We start from the raw sequence: 14,711 nt of genomic DNA on the forward strand, positions 1-14,711 counted from the left end.
CGCTGGTGTGGCTGCTCAGTTTTAAAGAGCCCGAGGGGCAGTTAGCGCGTTGGCTCGAGCGGTTGCAGGACTATCACTTTACTGTTCAGCACCGAGCGGGAAAATTGCATGCTAACGCCGATGCGTTATCCCGCCGGCCGTGCAGCAAAGAGCGTTGTCGACACTGCAAACGGGTTGAAAAGCGTGTGGGTGGTCACGACATCGAACACACCCCGACCCCCGTGAATCAGAACATTCTCCCTGCGCAGTCTTCCGAAGCCCCCGTCGGTAATCGGCCGTCCGAGCCGGCGTGCAGCCGAGTCACTGCGGCACCTAAACCATCGCCGGTAGTCGTTTCGCCTGTGCCACAGATGGACTGCGATCAGCTAATGGTCGAGCAGGAGAAGGACCCGGCGCTGCAACGGGTATTAGGTTGGGTTAACGCGGGCCAGAGACCGGATTATGCCGCCATTGCCCACCTGGGACCAGAAGAAAAAGCTCTCCACTCGCAGTTTCACCGACTAGCGTTGCGGGGGGGTTTACTCTACCGCCAGTGGGAACGGCCGTGTGGCGCTGGCGAATCTTTTCAGCTGCTGGTGCTGCGGGCTTTGCGGGCATGTGTGCTGGGGATGGTTCATGGGCACGCGGGTTCGGGACACTTTGGGGTAACTAAGACACTGCGGCGGTTGCGTGCTCGGTTCTACTGGCCGGGTTGTCATACTGATAGCGAACTTTTTGTTCACAGATGCGATGTCTGCACGGAAAAGAAGGGCCCTACCCAGCGCTCGCGAGCACCCTTGCAAGACTTTCGGGTGGGGGCGCCCATGGAACGTATGGGCGTGGACATTCTGGGGCCGTTTCCCATCTCTAATCGCGGGAATCGTTATGTGCTGGTGGCCATGGATTATTTCACCAAGTGGCCGGAGGCGTTCGCTGTTCCGGATCAGAGCGCTTCCACCACGGCTCGAGTGCTGGTGGATGAGGTGTTCAGCCGATTCGGCGCCCCGGAGCAGTTGCACAGCGATCAGGGGCGTAACTTCGAGGCGGAGGTGTTTGCGGCGGTGTGCGAGCGCCTCGGGGTGAAAAAGACCCGCACCACGCCCCTGCATCCACAAAGTGACGGCCTCGTGGAACGGTTCAACCGAACACTCACCACCCAACTCGCCGTGCTTACCAGCGACCGGCAAAAAGATTGGGACGAGCATTTGCCTCTCGTGCTTTGGGCGTATCGTACAGCGGTGCAGGAGTCCTCGCAACTGACGCCAGCTGCGTTAATGTTCGGTCGCGAGTTGCGCACGCCTGTGGATTTGGTGTTCGGGCCCCCTCCCCAAGTGGATTTACCCACGAAACCAGGTTTGGATTATTTTTGGTCATTGAAAGACAAACTGTTTCGTGTCCACGAATTGGCGCGTAGACACTTGGCGGACGCCGGGGTTAAGCAGCGCCGCGTGTACGATACTCACAGCCGGGGGCGCGACTTTGCTACTGGGGAGCAGGTTTGGGTGTATTCCCCCGGAAGGAAAAGGGGGCTCTCACCTAAGCTTATGTCGCACTGGGTGGGCCCCTGCACGGTTGTCGCACGGCTCTCTGATGTGGTCTACCGGGTGCGGTTGACGGGGCGGTCGCGATTGGTCGTGCTCCACCGGGACCGGCTCGCTCCCTACCAGCCCCACGTCAGCAAAACATTGAGCTCTGTGGAGGCCGGTCCGCCTTAGGAAGAGGGCTGTGCCCCGCCTTCCCCCGCAAAAAGACTCCGGCGTTCACAACGCCAGCGCCGACCACCGTCACGCCTGCTAGACTGAGTTCGCCATGGTGACCGGGGACGGTCACAGCTCGGGTGGGGGCAATGTGGCGTGGGCGGGGTTTCGGGTAATAACCATCATGCTTTGCGGGAGGGACTGTTATGTGTTCACCGTGTTGGGGAAAGGTGTTTGGTTTAGTGGCTTCAGCCAGGGTATGTGTGATATGTGTGTCTTTTGAGCCGTCTCATGTGTTCGTGTTGTGAGATTGTGCTACATAATAAAATACTCCCAGCCAGTTGCATTGGGCAGCAAATAAGCTCACTCGTCTCTCCACCATCCTTTCCGGCGTAAAAACGCCACAATATATAATTATATATAATTGTATATATATATACAGTGGCGGACTGGGACAATAATTCAGGCCGGGAATTTGACTCCACTCCCAGGCCACCTCTGCTGCTGCAGTCACCACCACCCTATTCATGTAATCTACTGGACTGATAAACTTGTAGGCTAACCCTATTATTGTAACAGGTAGACTACCAGATGCAATATAAATGAATAAAAAATAGCCCTTAACAACTCACTAGGAATACACCATTTATACTACCAAACCAATGACAAATAGAAAATTGGCTTTTTAAAAGAGATAATAAGAGACACATGTTTGAAATATTTACATTTTATGTATTTTCAGTGCTCAAAACTCTAGTATATCAAATGCATCAGAAACACAAACACAAATAAACTTAACAAAACCTATGACAGCGTAAGTAACAGATAAGAATGTTTACTCAATTATGGCATTATGTGGAACAGACCAGTAAGAGTAAACAGTAAGTAATTAGCACTACTAGTACACCAGTAGGCGTTTGAATTGGGTGATACTTAATAAAACTTGATACTTAAAAAAAAAAAATCTAAATCCTTAGACTGTGGACAGGCAAAATAATCAAAAGAGATATAAAGGCTTTCACTGTCTCCTTAATCTTTCCCTGAATCCTTCTCTCTCTCACTCTGCACATCTAGTTGCTCTGCAATATGATAATCATCTGTACTTATAATTGTGCAGCCATCAGTTGTATGTCCCCAAAATCACAGTCCTACTACTGATCTTATAAATCATAAAAAGCACATGTTTAAAAAGTATAGCCTGCTGCCTGCATGTTTAGTTTAGCTTATCTTTAACTTTACCTGAAGGTCCCTGCTCTGACTCAAACGCTGAACTGTCCACCACCTCTAGCTCAACAGCAGGAGCATTTACAGCACTAGTGCTACTGCTGCTTCCTTCGTCACCTTTTCAGACGAAACGAGACTTGACACAGCACAGCAGCACTTACATATCGTTGCTCGTTTGTTGGTTTAGTTTTATCGATTGTGATGATCTAAGTGATTTGGATGAAAGTGTTCGTCTGCCAAATTATTATAAATATAATGTAAATGTAATCTTGACCGACCTGTTCCCTTACTGGCGAACATGGCTGGGATTTTGCAGCAGCTTGCTGCGTCTGCGGCCAGGGCTTTTTTCCTTTTTTTTTTACGCTGACTCTCTGCTCCTCCTTTGCGTTTACGCTCCATTTTTTGAACGATTTATTCAGATATTAGGCAGTGCGTCGCTGACGTTGGGTCATGTGATGTAGGAGTGTAATTTTCCCTCCTGATCTTCTAATCTTCCCCTCCCTTTCCATTGCCAGATTCGTAGATTGAGAGATCCATTAATTAATTCGTAGTTATACACCAGCCTATCACATGCCAGGCTGATCGTCTATATATATATAATTATTATTACTACTACTATTATTATTACTATTATTATTATTAATAATAATAATTGGTATAATAATAATAATAATAATTATTATTATTATTATTATTATTATTATTATGCGAGATAATAAGCATTTTATCCGCGTGATGTCAATTCACTAGGTCACATCTATTTGAATTAACCCAAACTGCATATGAAAGAAATCAGCACTCGTAGTGGTCCATTTCTTTATATTAAATATATACTGTATTTTTTTTTAATAGCATAAACAAATCATGGGTAGTGTATACCAGTGATTAAATATAAACAATACTGAAAAGTGACTCGGCCGAGGTTCATCATTCTAAATATGTCCAATATAACAAGGGAAACACATCCTGATGGCTAGAGTTCGTCAGGGGATTAAAAAACCGCTAACAATTTCCTTTTTTGCCTTTATCGCGCTCCGTAGAATCTCAGTGGTCCGCGCATAACCCTTCGCGGGCGAGCCTTCTCCTAAATGCGCGTTCCCTGTGCCGATTTCACGGGGGTGGGGCTAAAAAAACGCATCCTGATGGGGGAACCAACTTCGACACAGCACCGGCAACATGACAAGATGTTCCCATAGCGTTTTCACGCAGCATTGAGTGTAGCCTTTGAAAGGGAACAATATGATACGTGCTGGCCTCACTGCAGGAGAAAAAAGGTGCATGCAATGTAAGAAATCTTAAAACATGTTAATGTTGAAACTATATACATTCGGAACACAATGCCATGTTGTAAAAGAGCAGACATCTAGCAGTCTTTTGTGCATGCAGAGTGATTCTGGAGGTCCACTTCTGATCAAGACATCAAAACATGGATTCAGGCTGGGATTGTGAGCTTTACCACTACTACTGGATGTTTCTGCTCCTTTTTGCCCGTTATCCCTTTCTTCCTCCCACTATACACATTCTAGTGATGTTACCTAAGATGTTATCTAATTCAGTATTTTTCCCTGATTTTTGAAATTTCTTTCTACACTGTAAAAAAATACTGAAGGCGTTTTTTGAACAGTTGATATTGTAATGTGTCTGCTACTTACACTCTGTAAAGCATTTATAATAGTTCCAATCTGAGGTGTTGTTTCTTAATTGGTGCTTTTTAAGGCTGGTAACTTTAAATGAATTTCTTCTCTGCAACAGAGGTAAGTTTTAATGTGGCTTTCCTGTGACGGTCTTCATGAGAGCCAGTTTCCTCATGGTGCAAATACACTTGACAATACTACTATGGCAAGAACTGTTCCAGAAGAGCTGATTTTTTTTGTCTTAAAATGATTGTTGATTGTTATGTGTTTCATAGTTTTAAAATCTCCAGTATTGTTCTAGAATGTAAAAAAATGAAACACTAAACAAAAACATAGATTTAGTGTAACGGTAAGTCACGCCCTCTGCTCAAGCCAAGTCATGATCTCCAGCGACTCCTTTCCACACTCCATTCCGTTGCTTTTGCCGCCTCGTTCGTTCATGCTCGAGCACGGCTGCGCCTAATCTCATTCATCACTTTCACTCTATATAACTCTTCCTCAGACAGCGAACTATTGCCGAATGATTGCGTGCTCCAAGCCAAGTGTTTTTGTGCCTAGTGTTTTACTAAAATATACATTTTGCCTCTCACGTTGTTGACCCTTTTTCTCCCCTGAAGTTTTGCTTCACGAATTGGAATTGTTTGCTTTGTTGACTGATAACCCGGCTTTGAACATTTGCTTTCCCTTTCGACTGCGATTCTGTTGATACCCATAGGATCACTGCAGCTCTGATCTCCCTCGGCTGCTGCTGCTCTCCCTCTACCGGCGCGCCGGATTCAGTACGCGCGCAGCGGACTTCATCTCTCCACACAGCCGCGCTCACACTGCTGCAGCTTTTGCCCAGACTGCGCGTTCTCAGCCGCGCGCGCTCTGCTGGCCACCGCGCACGCTCTGTGCCACTCGCTCCTTAACTCCTACCTACAGCCTCTGCTCAGCCACGCCACAGCTCACTTCAAAGTAATGTTTTTTTTATTTCAATCTCCTCCTTTTGACTCTTATTTTCTGCGTTAAATTAGTGGTATTTAAATAAAGTAACTTTCCTTTTGATTATAATTCATCTGTTTTGACCTTGACATTGTGCATTAAAATCAGTTATATTGAACCTATTCTGTTGTGTCTGCTTTTGGGTCCTCCAAGCCTGCCTCACACAGACCACCCGTGACATTTAGAAGTTGGCTATGTGCTATGATGCATAGTAGTAGATAGTTTAAAATACTGTAACTTCTACAAAAAATGCATTTTTAAAAGAAGGTTTAACTGCATATGAAACAAAATCTAGGATTGTGTTTAAAAAGCCTGATGTACAGTATACAACATTCAAACCTTTTTTAAATTAATTTAAATGAACCAAACAACCAAGCCTAGTGTCTCTAGTTTGTGGCTGAATTTCTCTGCGCTAGTTGTGCAGCGTTTTGCTGAGCAAAAACGAAATAAATAAAAAAAATCGTACACAAACACAATTTGAAGCCAGATTGGAAAAAAAACAGCCGACCAGGATGTTCTTTTGCCCAGCCTCTGATTGTTTGGTTTTGTGACCTACGGGCTGAGCAAGCAAGAGTTTGTTTTTATCAGAAATGAGGCACAATTATGATACTATTTATTATTGCCATATAAATTTACCCAGCAGCTGGGTTACTGCATCAGGTACAAAATCTAAAACCTGCCACATTAATTTGGACATGGTACACTGACATATGAACAGTTAGACAGCATAAGATGCTAAATGGCGTTTTTGGACTTTCACTAATTTTAGCAAATTATTTACTTCTGGCACACAAGGCTGGAACAAATGTTTAATTAAAAAAAATACTATATAACATTTATTTAGAAGCTTTGAACTTTCATGTTTTAGGAAAACCCTGACATGGAGCAACCCTATTTCCTAGCAAAAGTCGACACATACTGAGCCACGGAAAATGTTTATGGCAAAAAAAAAAAAAAAAAAGATGTTTTTTGTGTGTTACTGTCACTGCAGTTATCTCAGCATTAATGGAGTATGTTTATACGTCACCTAATGTCCATGATTTTGATGCTGTATGAACACCTTATTACTGTATATACTGTACTTAAAACTATGTGGGATGTTGTAATAACCTTCTGTTTCACATCAGTGCTTCCTTTTTTTCCAACTCTTACTCCTACTATCAATAGCACTGGTTTCATGCACTAATATTTTTAGAACAAAGTGCAGTAGAGAAACTATACAACTATACAACATTTAAAATGTACAAACTTTGTGTACAAGAGACATTGCATGCTTTGGGGTCAAAATCTCTTTGAGGTGAACTTAATTTCTGCCTCATGTGGCATTTTTGTTTGAAAGAAAATCAGCCTTAAACTAAACCTTGTTACCGTAACATAGCAAACAAATGCTACGTTTCACTTTCACCTAAGACTTGCATTGTTTAAAAGGTTCCCTTGGTTGTAAACCTTTTGTGCCGTAAATTAAGTTACATATTATACTTTATATGATCTAAAACATTACACATTACCAGTAAATTGCAATTCCTTCCTGTTAGGAATAAGTATAATGTTGTACAGTAAACATTAAACTAAAGTAGTGTTCAGTGAAAAAATGTAAAATAACCTGTTTAGCCTGATGTCTACATGGGTTTTAAGAAATGTTGAAATAGTAATAAGTTAAAAAAAGAATTCCAAGAAATAGTTTCACATTGTCTATCTTTCACCAATGAGAATGGCATATGAATAAGTTTCAAACATTAAAAGTTAATGTAAAAGAAATATGAATACTTGTAGAGATAAATATATTTGTTATATCTTTTATATAAGCCACTAATTCATTTTAATGTCAGTTGATTTAAGAGCTTTCTACAACATACAATTCCACAAAGAAGTGAACACAAATTTACACACTTAAGGAAGTTCTCGACGTCATGTAAGATCTAGTTCTGAACCAGTGTGTGAAGCAACTTCTTATGAGTGTATTTACAGTAGCCGGTAAGGCGGGTAGGGGAGGTTACAGGTGTCATGTTTATTATAAAGTCTGCAACAAGGAAGAAGCAACTCATATGGTTAGAGACGCAGCCAACTAGCTGAAACCAGAAACACACAGAAATGGAAATGAATTTATGTCAAGTCGTGTGTGCTGTATGTTGTCTGCTCCTTTATGCAACAGGTAGGTGAAATGCTGATTATGAGATACATAACATTTCTTTAGATAATATATATACATAAAAAAATATATATATTATGTAGAGCAATGTTATGTATTCATATACAATTCCATAAATTATCTTTTCATTTTGTGACGCTGCTTTGAGACAATGACGATTTTTAAAAGCGCAATGTACATAAACTTTTATGAATTGAATATATATACAGTATATACACGCATGTATGCCTTCCCTACCTGCCTTACATATATGTGTGTGTATATATATATATATATATATATATATACACGTTATGGCAAGCTGTTAATGAAAATATTCATGGGAAAACCGAATTAAAACTCCATATATATTGAATGAAAAGTCTGAATGTATTGAATGGATTTTGATTATATTGAATAAAATGTCAGAATATATTGAATGGAAAGGCTATGGAAAGTCTGAATTTATAGAATGAAAAGCCTGAATTGATTGAAACATGACATGACCGAAACACATCACCATCTTTAGAAAGAATGAGTGAGTCAGCGAGAAACATGGTTGCTGCGATTCTGAGAAAAATGAAGAGATGGGCAACACGTTAGTTAGATGTTCATGAAACCAGTTTGAGACAATCTTGTTTTGTGGCATGGTGTGTGCATTAATATTTTAAAAGTAGCCATTAAAAGATCATAAAAGGTGGAGGCTTTGGGGCTGTGGAGGGAGAAACATGGTCAGCAACAATACCCAAAAGGCTGTGGCTTTCAGCAATAATTAATTGCTATTAACAGGCCTAAAGTGGGGCATAAAAACGTTCCCCAAATAATTTGCACCAGCTGAGAGTGTTGATACATTACAAGCAAGGCTGGGTTCATGGACTCCTGTTTTGGTCCCGATTTCTGACCCCACCAGAAACAGATAGTAGCAGAGATACACTAGATGTCATTAACTGTACAGTTTTGGTGCGCTTGTGCCAACCTCACCTTTCTGTTCCTTGCTGACTGAAATTAAATCCACTTAAGATTTTGACTTCTTGTGCATTCTAAGACGTTCTTCTGCTCACCGCAATTGTTTAATCTGGTTAAGTCTAAACCAGTACAGCCTGCTCTGTTAGCTATTGGTCAAAGAGGACTTACTGGAATTTTTCAGTTTGTTGCACCATTCTAATCACCTGTAGATAATGTTGTTTGTGAGATCAACAGTTACAGAAATACACAACATGTCAACAATGATGCCATAGTCAAAAAACTAAGGTATGGTGAAGATAACACAGTTGCATATATTTGCATGACAGTGATACAAATCATGTCACACGATTGGCTGATTAGGAAACTGCATGAATTAGTAGGTGATCAGTTGTACCCAATGAAGTGTTCCGTGAGTGTACAAGCAACCAAAAAAACAACAACAAACAAACAAAAAAACCTTGAACTGTATGGGGGAGATGTGACAATAACTCGCAGTACAGTACCCACAGACGGAAGGACAAATCGGACATTCCACTCACTGAATGTTCAAGGAAACGACTCCTAGTCACATAAGCTGGCATCTTCGTTTATGGATATATGGCCTTCTTCGAAACATTTACAGAATTCTAATGTTTGAAGAGTCTAATCATAGAGCAGAGGTCCGTTCTTCGTACGTCGCTTGACACATCCGAGATGAATTGACACATCTAAGATGAGATCATCGTGCTAATTATGATCCGGCTAAGTCGGTTCTTCGAGCTCACCTGTTGTTGATGATTAGTAGAGCTGGATTGAGTTGTCTAGGATTATTGCGCGCTCGTGCGTTGGTTTAAAAGGCGATATGCATCGACAGTAGAAACACTGATCACAACCCCTCCGATTGGTTGACGAAATGGAAAAAGACCGGCTCAACTTTTTTTTGTAACACGTGTTATGCGCTGAAATGCCCCCCTGCCATGGATTGCCCCCCCTACATAATCGCTATCAAATATTATATTAGAACATAAATTTATAGGTTAATGGTTTACAAATTACAAATTACATGAGACAATAAAATAAAATAAGCAATATGAAAATAAATATGTTGTATATGAAAAAATAGAAATATTATGTATAGTTTTATATTGTTTATTTTATAATAAAATTAGTTTCGTCCAATTTATCATTATAAAATTTTAATTTTTAATATATATATAAATATTTATTAGCATATTTTTATGACAAACCCCTGAAAAATAAATGTTACAAAATAAACATTTATACAAGAATTTGTATTAATGGTCTTGACGGCTGTCTCGTGCCTAGGGTTTATTATAATAGTAATATCATATTTGATAATAATAAACCTATGAATTTATGTTCATATATAATATTTGATAGCGATTATGTGTGTGTGTGTGTGTGTGTGTGTGTGGGTGGGGGAGTCCATGGCAGGGGGCATATACTTTTCTTTTTCCACGTGAGTCGGTCATGCTCTTTAACCAATCAGATGTGACCTCGCCATTTCAACCAATCATAACCCGCCAGGAGCGCAGGCTAAATCCTGTTTACATGAAATAAACCTGCTCCCGAGCAGGTTCAAACTTACGGATATGTTGCTATGACAACAAATGCTAGAAGCGCATCGAAGAACGAAACAATCCAAGATCAGGACAAATCCACAACAATCAAATCCAGCTAACTGAGTTAGCGACGTACGAAGAACGGACCCCGGAGCTCAGGACACACTTTATTTACACTCGGCCATGAGCACATGTGAACAGAGCTGCTAGTCATGTCTCTGACTTACTAACCAACTACGTTATGACGTAATGACGTTTTCTTAAAGGTGTACACTCATTACAATAATAATAATAATAATAATAATAATGAATAATTAATAGGTAATTATTTTTTAATTATAAAATTAATTTTATATTAATTACAATAAATATAAAAATGAATAGTAATTAAATAATCACTAATAGGTGATTCTGATTTGGTTTTGTGTTTGATATTTACTAGGGACTTTATCAAAGTGCACCTCCGTCATATTTTCTGATTGTCATTATCTCTAGCCTTGTTTAGTCATGTGTATGAATTTTTCCTGGATTATTCATTGAGTGGTCTCACATCTGTTTTTGTTATCAGAGTTTTTGGGCTGGTTTGCTATGTTTTCTTTGTCTTTGTTAGTTAAAGGATTGGTTGTTTTGTTCATGTTCTTGATCCCATTTTGGATTTGTTTGTTTAAAAATATATTGAACTCTTAACATTTGTACTTACACACTGGCTATTTCCCTACAAACCTGACAATGTGCCCATAGTGATTTTATGTATTCTGTTCCCTTTGTAGCTGTATAATATAGTTATAGTATAATAATAGTATATAGCACTATATACAGTAGTACTATTTAATAATATAATACAGTTATGTATTTTCTCTCCTGTTAATATAATATGTGTTTTTGATATACTGTTGTGCTCTTCTCCTCCTTTTCCACTAGGCTCACTTGCACAGCTAAGTGGTAAGTTCATGATTTAAACAACATGAACGCTATGAGAATTATAATCACAAGATTTACAGTAAACTGACAGGTTTGCAATAACATGATGTTCAAGTTAACCCAAATTGTAACTCAGCCTTGACTAAAGTTACTTTTTCTAGTAAAAGAATCAGCAATTCAAATTCAGTAAACTTTCACAGGGCTTATACAAAGCCAATATTTGTGTCTGTGTTTAACTATGCATTGGTGCTTTTTGAGAAGTTTACCAGAGCACACCTGTAACAAAACAGACAATGAACCAAGACTGTATTCACAAAACATACTACAGAAAAGCACCAACTACGTACCACAGTACATGCTCTCACATCGACCAAAAGCATCTTAAAATCTAATGTGTTCTAGCTGGATATTTGATAAAAACAACAACTTTTGAGAGAAAAACATGATTTAATTGGATTTTTCCCAAAATTTACAGGAGCTATTTCCCTGACTGTTTCCCTCATACAGTTAAGGCCTTATACATTTTGTCAGGTCTCAGCAAAAATTCAATGATTGCAACCCCCACCACTGTTGACAACTTCAACCCTACAGAATTGTCACAAGAATTTTATTTGTAAATAATTATGGAAATTTATATTTCCCTGGAAATTCGAACTGCCAGTTTTTCCTTTGGCATGTAGACACATTTACTGTTTTAATAAGCAGTATGTGTATATTTGGCAATGTAGGTATGTATTTACATGTTCCAGAAATGATAGGTGTTATCCAAATGTGAGTATGCACAAAAGATTGAAAGCAAATTAGACATGGGTGAAAATTATGTAGCAAACAAGCCGATAATTAATTGGGATAAAGAGTATATAAGGAATATAGCCTATAACAATGTTGCCATATGAAAAGTTTTTTTTTTTTTTTAAATATGGTAAAATAAATAAAATAATGTACGTGTCATACTTGTTTAGCTGTGAAATATGTTTAGCTTAAACTGTATTAAAGGACCTTATTGTATAGCTACAGTAATAATGCAGTGATTTTATTGTATTAATACTGTAAAAGAAAATACAGTATCCTAGAATCTGTAAAACAAAATATTAACCAGAAAGTTGTAGGTAAAGCAGTGAAAGCTTTCTTTTGATCTTGATCTAGCTTTCTTTTGATCTTGTTTTGCTTTTGTGGACACACTGTACTTTTGACTAATGTTGTAATCTTATTATAATGTAATAATTAATATTCTTTTCTACAAGTGTGTGGTCGGGCTCCACTGAACACAAAAATTGTTGGGGGTGCAAATGCTGCTGTCGGTTCCTGGCCTTGGCAGGTCAGCATTCAGACAAAGGGCTTCCATTTCTGTGGTGGCAGCCTGATCAATGAAAACTGGGTCTTATCAGCTGCTCACTGTTTCCAAAGGTATAAGTGTTATGATTAAGAAAATAAAATAACCACACAATAGTAATGTAGCTATTTGCATTTTCATCATGTATAGCTCTTAAGGTTTCCCTTAGTTTAATGAAAGCACACAGCAAATTCCCCAGTGTTGAATTAACACTTAAAAAGTTCAACTAACACCCACTAGTCTTTATATGAGTTTATAGGACTGTATATAGGGGTCTCAATAGCTCTTCTTTTCATTTTTAGCCCTAATGCAGTACCTATCACATTGGTACTAGGAGCACGGAATCTGCAGGGGACGAGCACTAATATTCAGCAAAGAGGCGCTTCTAAAATTATCATCCACCCAAACTTTAACAGTACCATCATTGACAATGACATTGCTCTAGTCCAGCTGTCCTCTGTAGTGACGTTCAATGAGTACGTATTGCCGGTTTGCCTCGCAGCAAGCAGCAGTTCTTTTTCTGGTGGTATAAATGTCTGGATCACAGGATGGGGTAGAATTGCTACTAATGGTGAGTGACGCATAGATACACAAAATGTTTTATGCTTAATCAGTTGATTTCATTGTATTAGTTTTTTAGTAAAGTTTTCATATGTAAATTTGAAAGAAATGTAATCTTCCTTTCTTTGGAGCATTTTTTCATGCAGTAAAATCCAGTTTTGTGTAAAGAAATACTAAAGAAAGTAATGCAACAGAAGGCAATAAGAAATTCCTCTGTAGGGCAGGTGGTAATGGCTCGGTGTGTTAAGGCTCTGAGTTACTGATTGGAAGGTCTGTGGTTCGAGCCACAACTTCGCCAGGTTGTCACTCTTGGATCCTTGAGCAATGGCCCTAACCCTTTCTCCTCCAGGTGCTGTATAATAGCTGACACTGCGCCCTAACCCTAGCTTACTAACAAGAAGCTGGAATATGCGAAGAATAAGGAATTTCAATTTTCAGTAATGTATATGTGACAAATAAAGGCTGAACACTGAACACCAATTCTCGAACACTACTTAGTTAAATTACTCAAATAATAAGGAAGCTGGAAAATACTTACCAAGCAGCAAACAGCTTCTACCAGTTTGATTAGCTTAAACTTTATTTTTGTCACTAGGTGTTCAGACACAGCTAGATTTTTCAGCAGGTTTCATTATTTTAAAACATGTTAATAAAACTTAATCATTGGTCTTCACAGTGGATCTGGCAGCCCCACAAACTCTGCAGGAGGTGGTGGTGCCGACTGTCAGTAACACTGCCTGTGCAACGGTATATGGAGATTTATTAACCAACAATATGATATGTGCTGGAGTGGCTGCGGGAGGAAAAGGTGCATGCAATGTAAGAAATCTAAAAACAGATGTTAATGTTAAAACTATATACATTCAGAACACAATGCCATGTTGTAAAAGAGCAGACATGTACTTAGCAGTCTTTTGTGCATGCAGGGTGATTCTGGAGGACCACTGGTAGTCAAGCTCAACCAAACATGGATTCAGGCTGGGATCGTCAGCTTTGGCACTAACGAAGGATGTTCTGTTCCTGGCATTCCCACTGTGTTCACCAGGGTCTCCCAGTACCAAGTCTGGATTGAGAACAATACCAACAGCAGTAAAACTGGATTTGTTGCATACTCAAGGGGCAATTGTGGTTCCTCCAATCTCTTCTATTTGCTTTTTTTCTCCATCACCCCTTTCCTCTTCTTCCTATCCACATTCTAGGGATGTTAACTAAATTAAAGATACAAGCACAGCAGTAAATTAGTCTTACTGCAGTCAACTTATTTTAAGAAAGAAAAAAGATAGCTTTTATCTTTAACTTTGATTTAATACTATGTCATTTTTAAAACTAAATTTCAAAGGTTATGTGAACCAGTCAAACGACCTGATGTACTTAACATTATTTTTAGCTTTTAAGTTTTCCTCATTTAAATAAACCAAGTTCAATGTCTCCGGTTAATAATTGGATTGCTATAGTTCTGTATGTGTGTGTCATATACTGTACTAATATTATGCCCTTATACTTGTGCATCATTTTTGACCCCCGCAAAAAACTTTTTTGTGCATGCACACAATTAGTAGCCAGATTGGCTACTCAGAAAGAGCCAACCAGAGTGTCCCCTTGTCCATGTGATTGTGATACCCTTGTGATTAGTTGGTTTTGTGGCCCACATGTAACAGTATGCAAGCTGTTTAACTGTTTTTGGAGCAGAAATGAGGCACAATTATAATGCCATTTATTATT

At 39.5% G+C, this 14,711-nt stretch overlaps 1 protein-coding gene across 1 annotated transcript; it reads left to right on the forward strand.

The window, feature by feature from the left end:
* The first annotated feature begins 7,530 nt into the window (after positions 1-7,530).
* On the forward strand, positions 7,531-14,351 carry LOC128544380 (chymotrypsin-like protease CTRL-1). Its single transcript, XM_053514429.1, has 6 exons — positions 7,531-7,670; positions 11,096-11,116; positions 12,340-12,502; positions 12,731-12,999; positions 13,666-13,808; positions 13,916-14,351. Exons 1-6 carry the CDS (start codon positions 7,610-7,612, stop codon positions 14,186-14,188), a joined length of 930 nt encoding a protein of 309 aa, XP_053370404.1. The 5' UTR covers positions 7,531-7,609; the 3' UTR covers positions 14,189-14,351.
* The last annotated feature ends 360 nt before the right edge of the window (positions 14,352-14,711 follow it).

This window comes from Clarias gariepinus, chromosome 16 (genome assembly GCF_024256425.1).
Source record: "Clarias gariepinus isolate MV-2021 ecotype Netherlands chromosome 16, CGAR_prim_01v2, whole genome shotgun sequence".
NCBI lineage: Eukaryota > Metazoa > Chordata > Actinopteri > Siluriformes > Clariidae > Clarias > Clarias gariepinus.

Coding starts and splice junctions, on each gene's coding strand:
- LOC128544380 (XM_053514429.1), top strand. CDS start 7,610: ATGGAAATGAATTTATGTCAAGTCGTGTGTGCTGTATGTTGTCTGCTC. Junction 11,117..12,339: donor CTCACTTGCACAGCTAAGTG/GTAAGTTCATGA, acceptor CTTTTCTACAAG/TGTGTGGTCGGGCTCCACTG. Junction 12,503..12,730: donor GCTGCTCACTGTTTCCAAAG/GTATAAGTGTTA, acceptor TTTCATTTTTAG/CCCTAATGCAGTACCTATCA.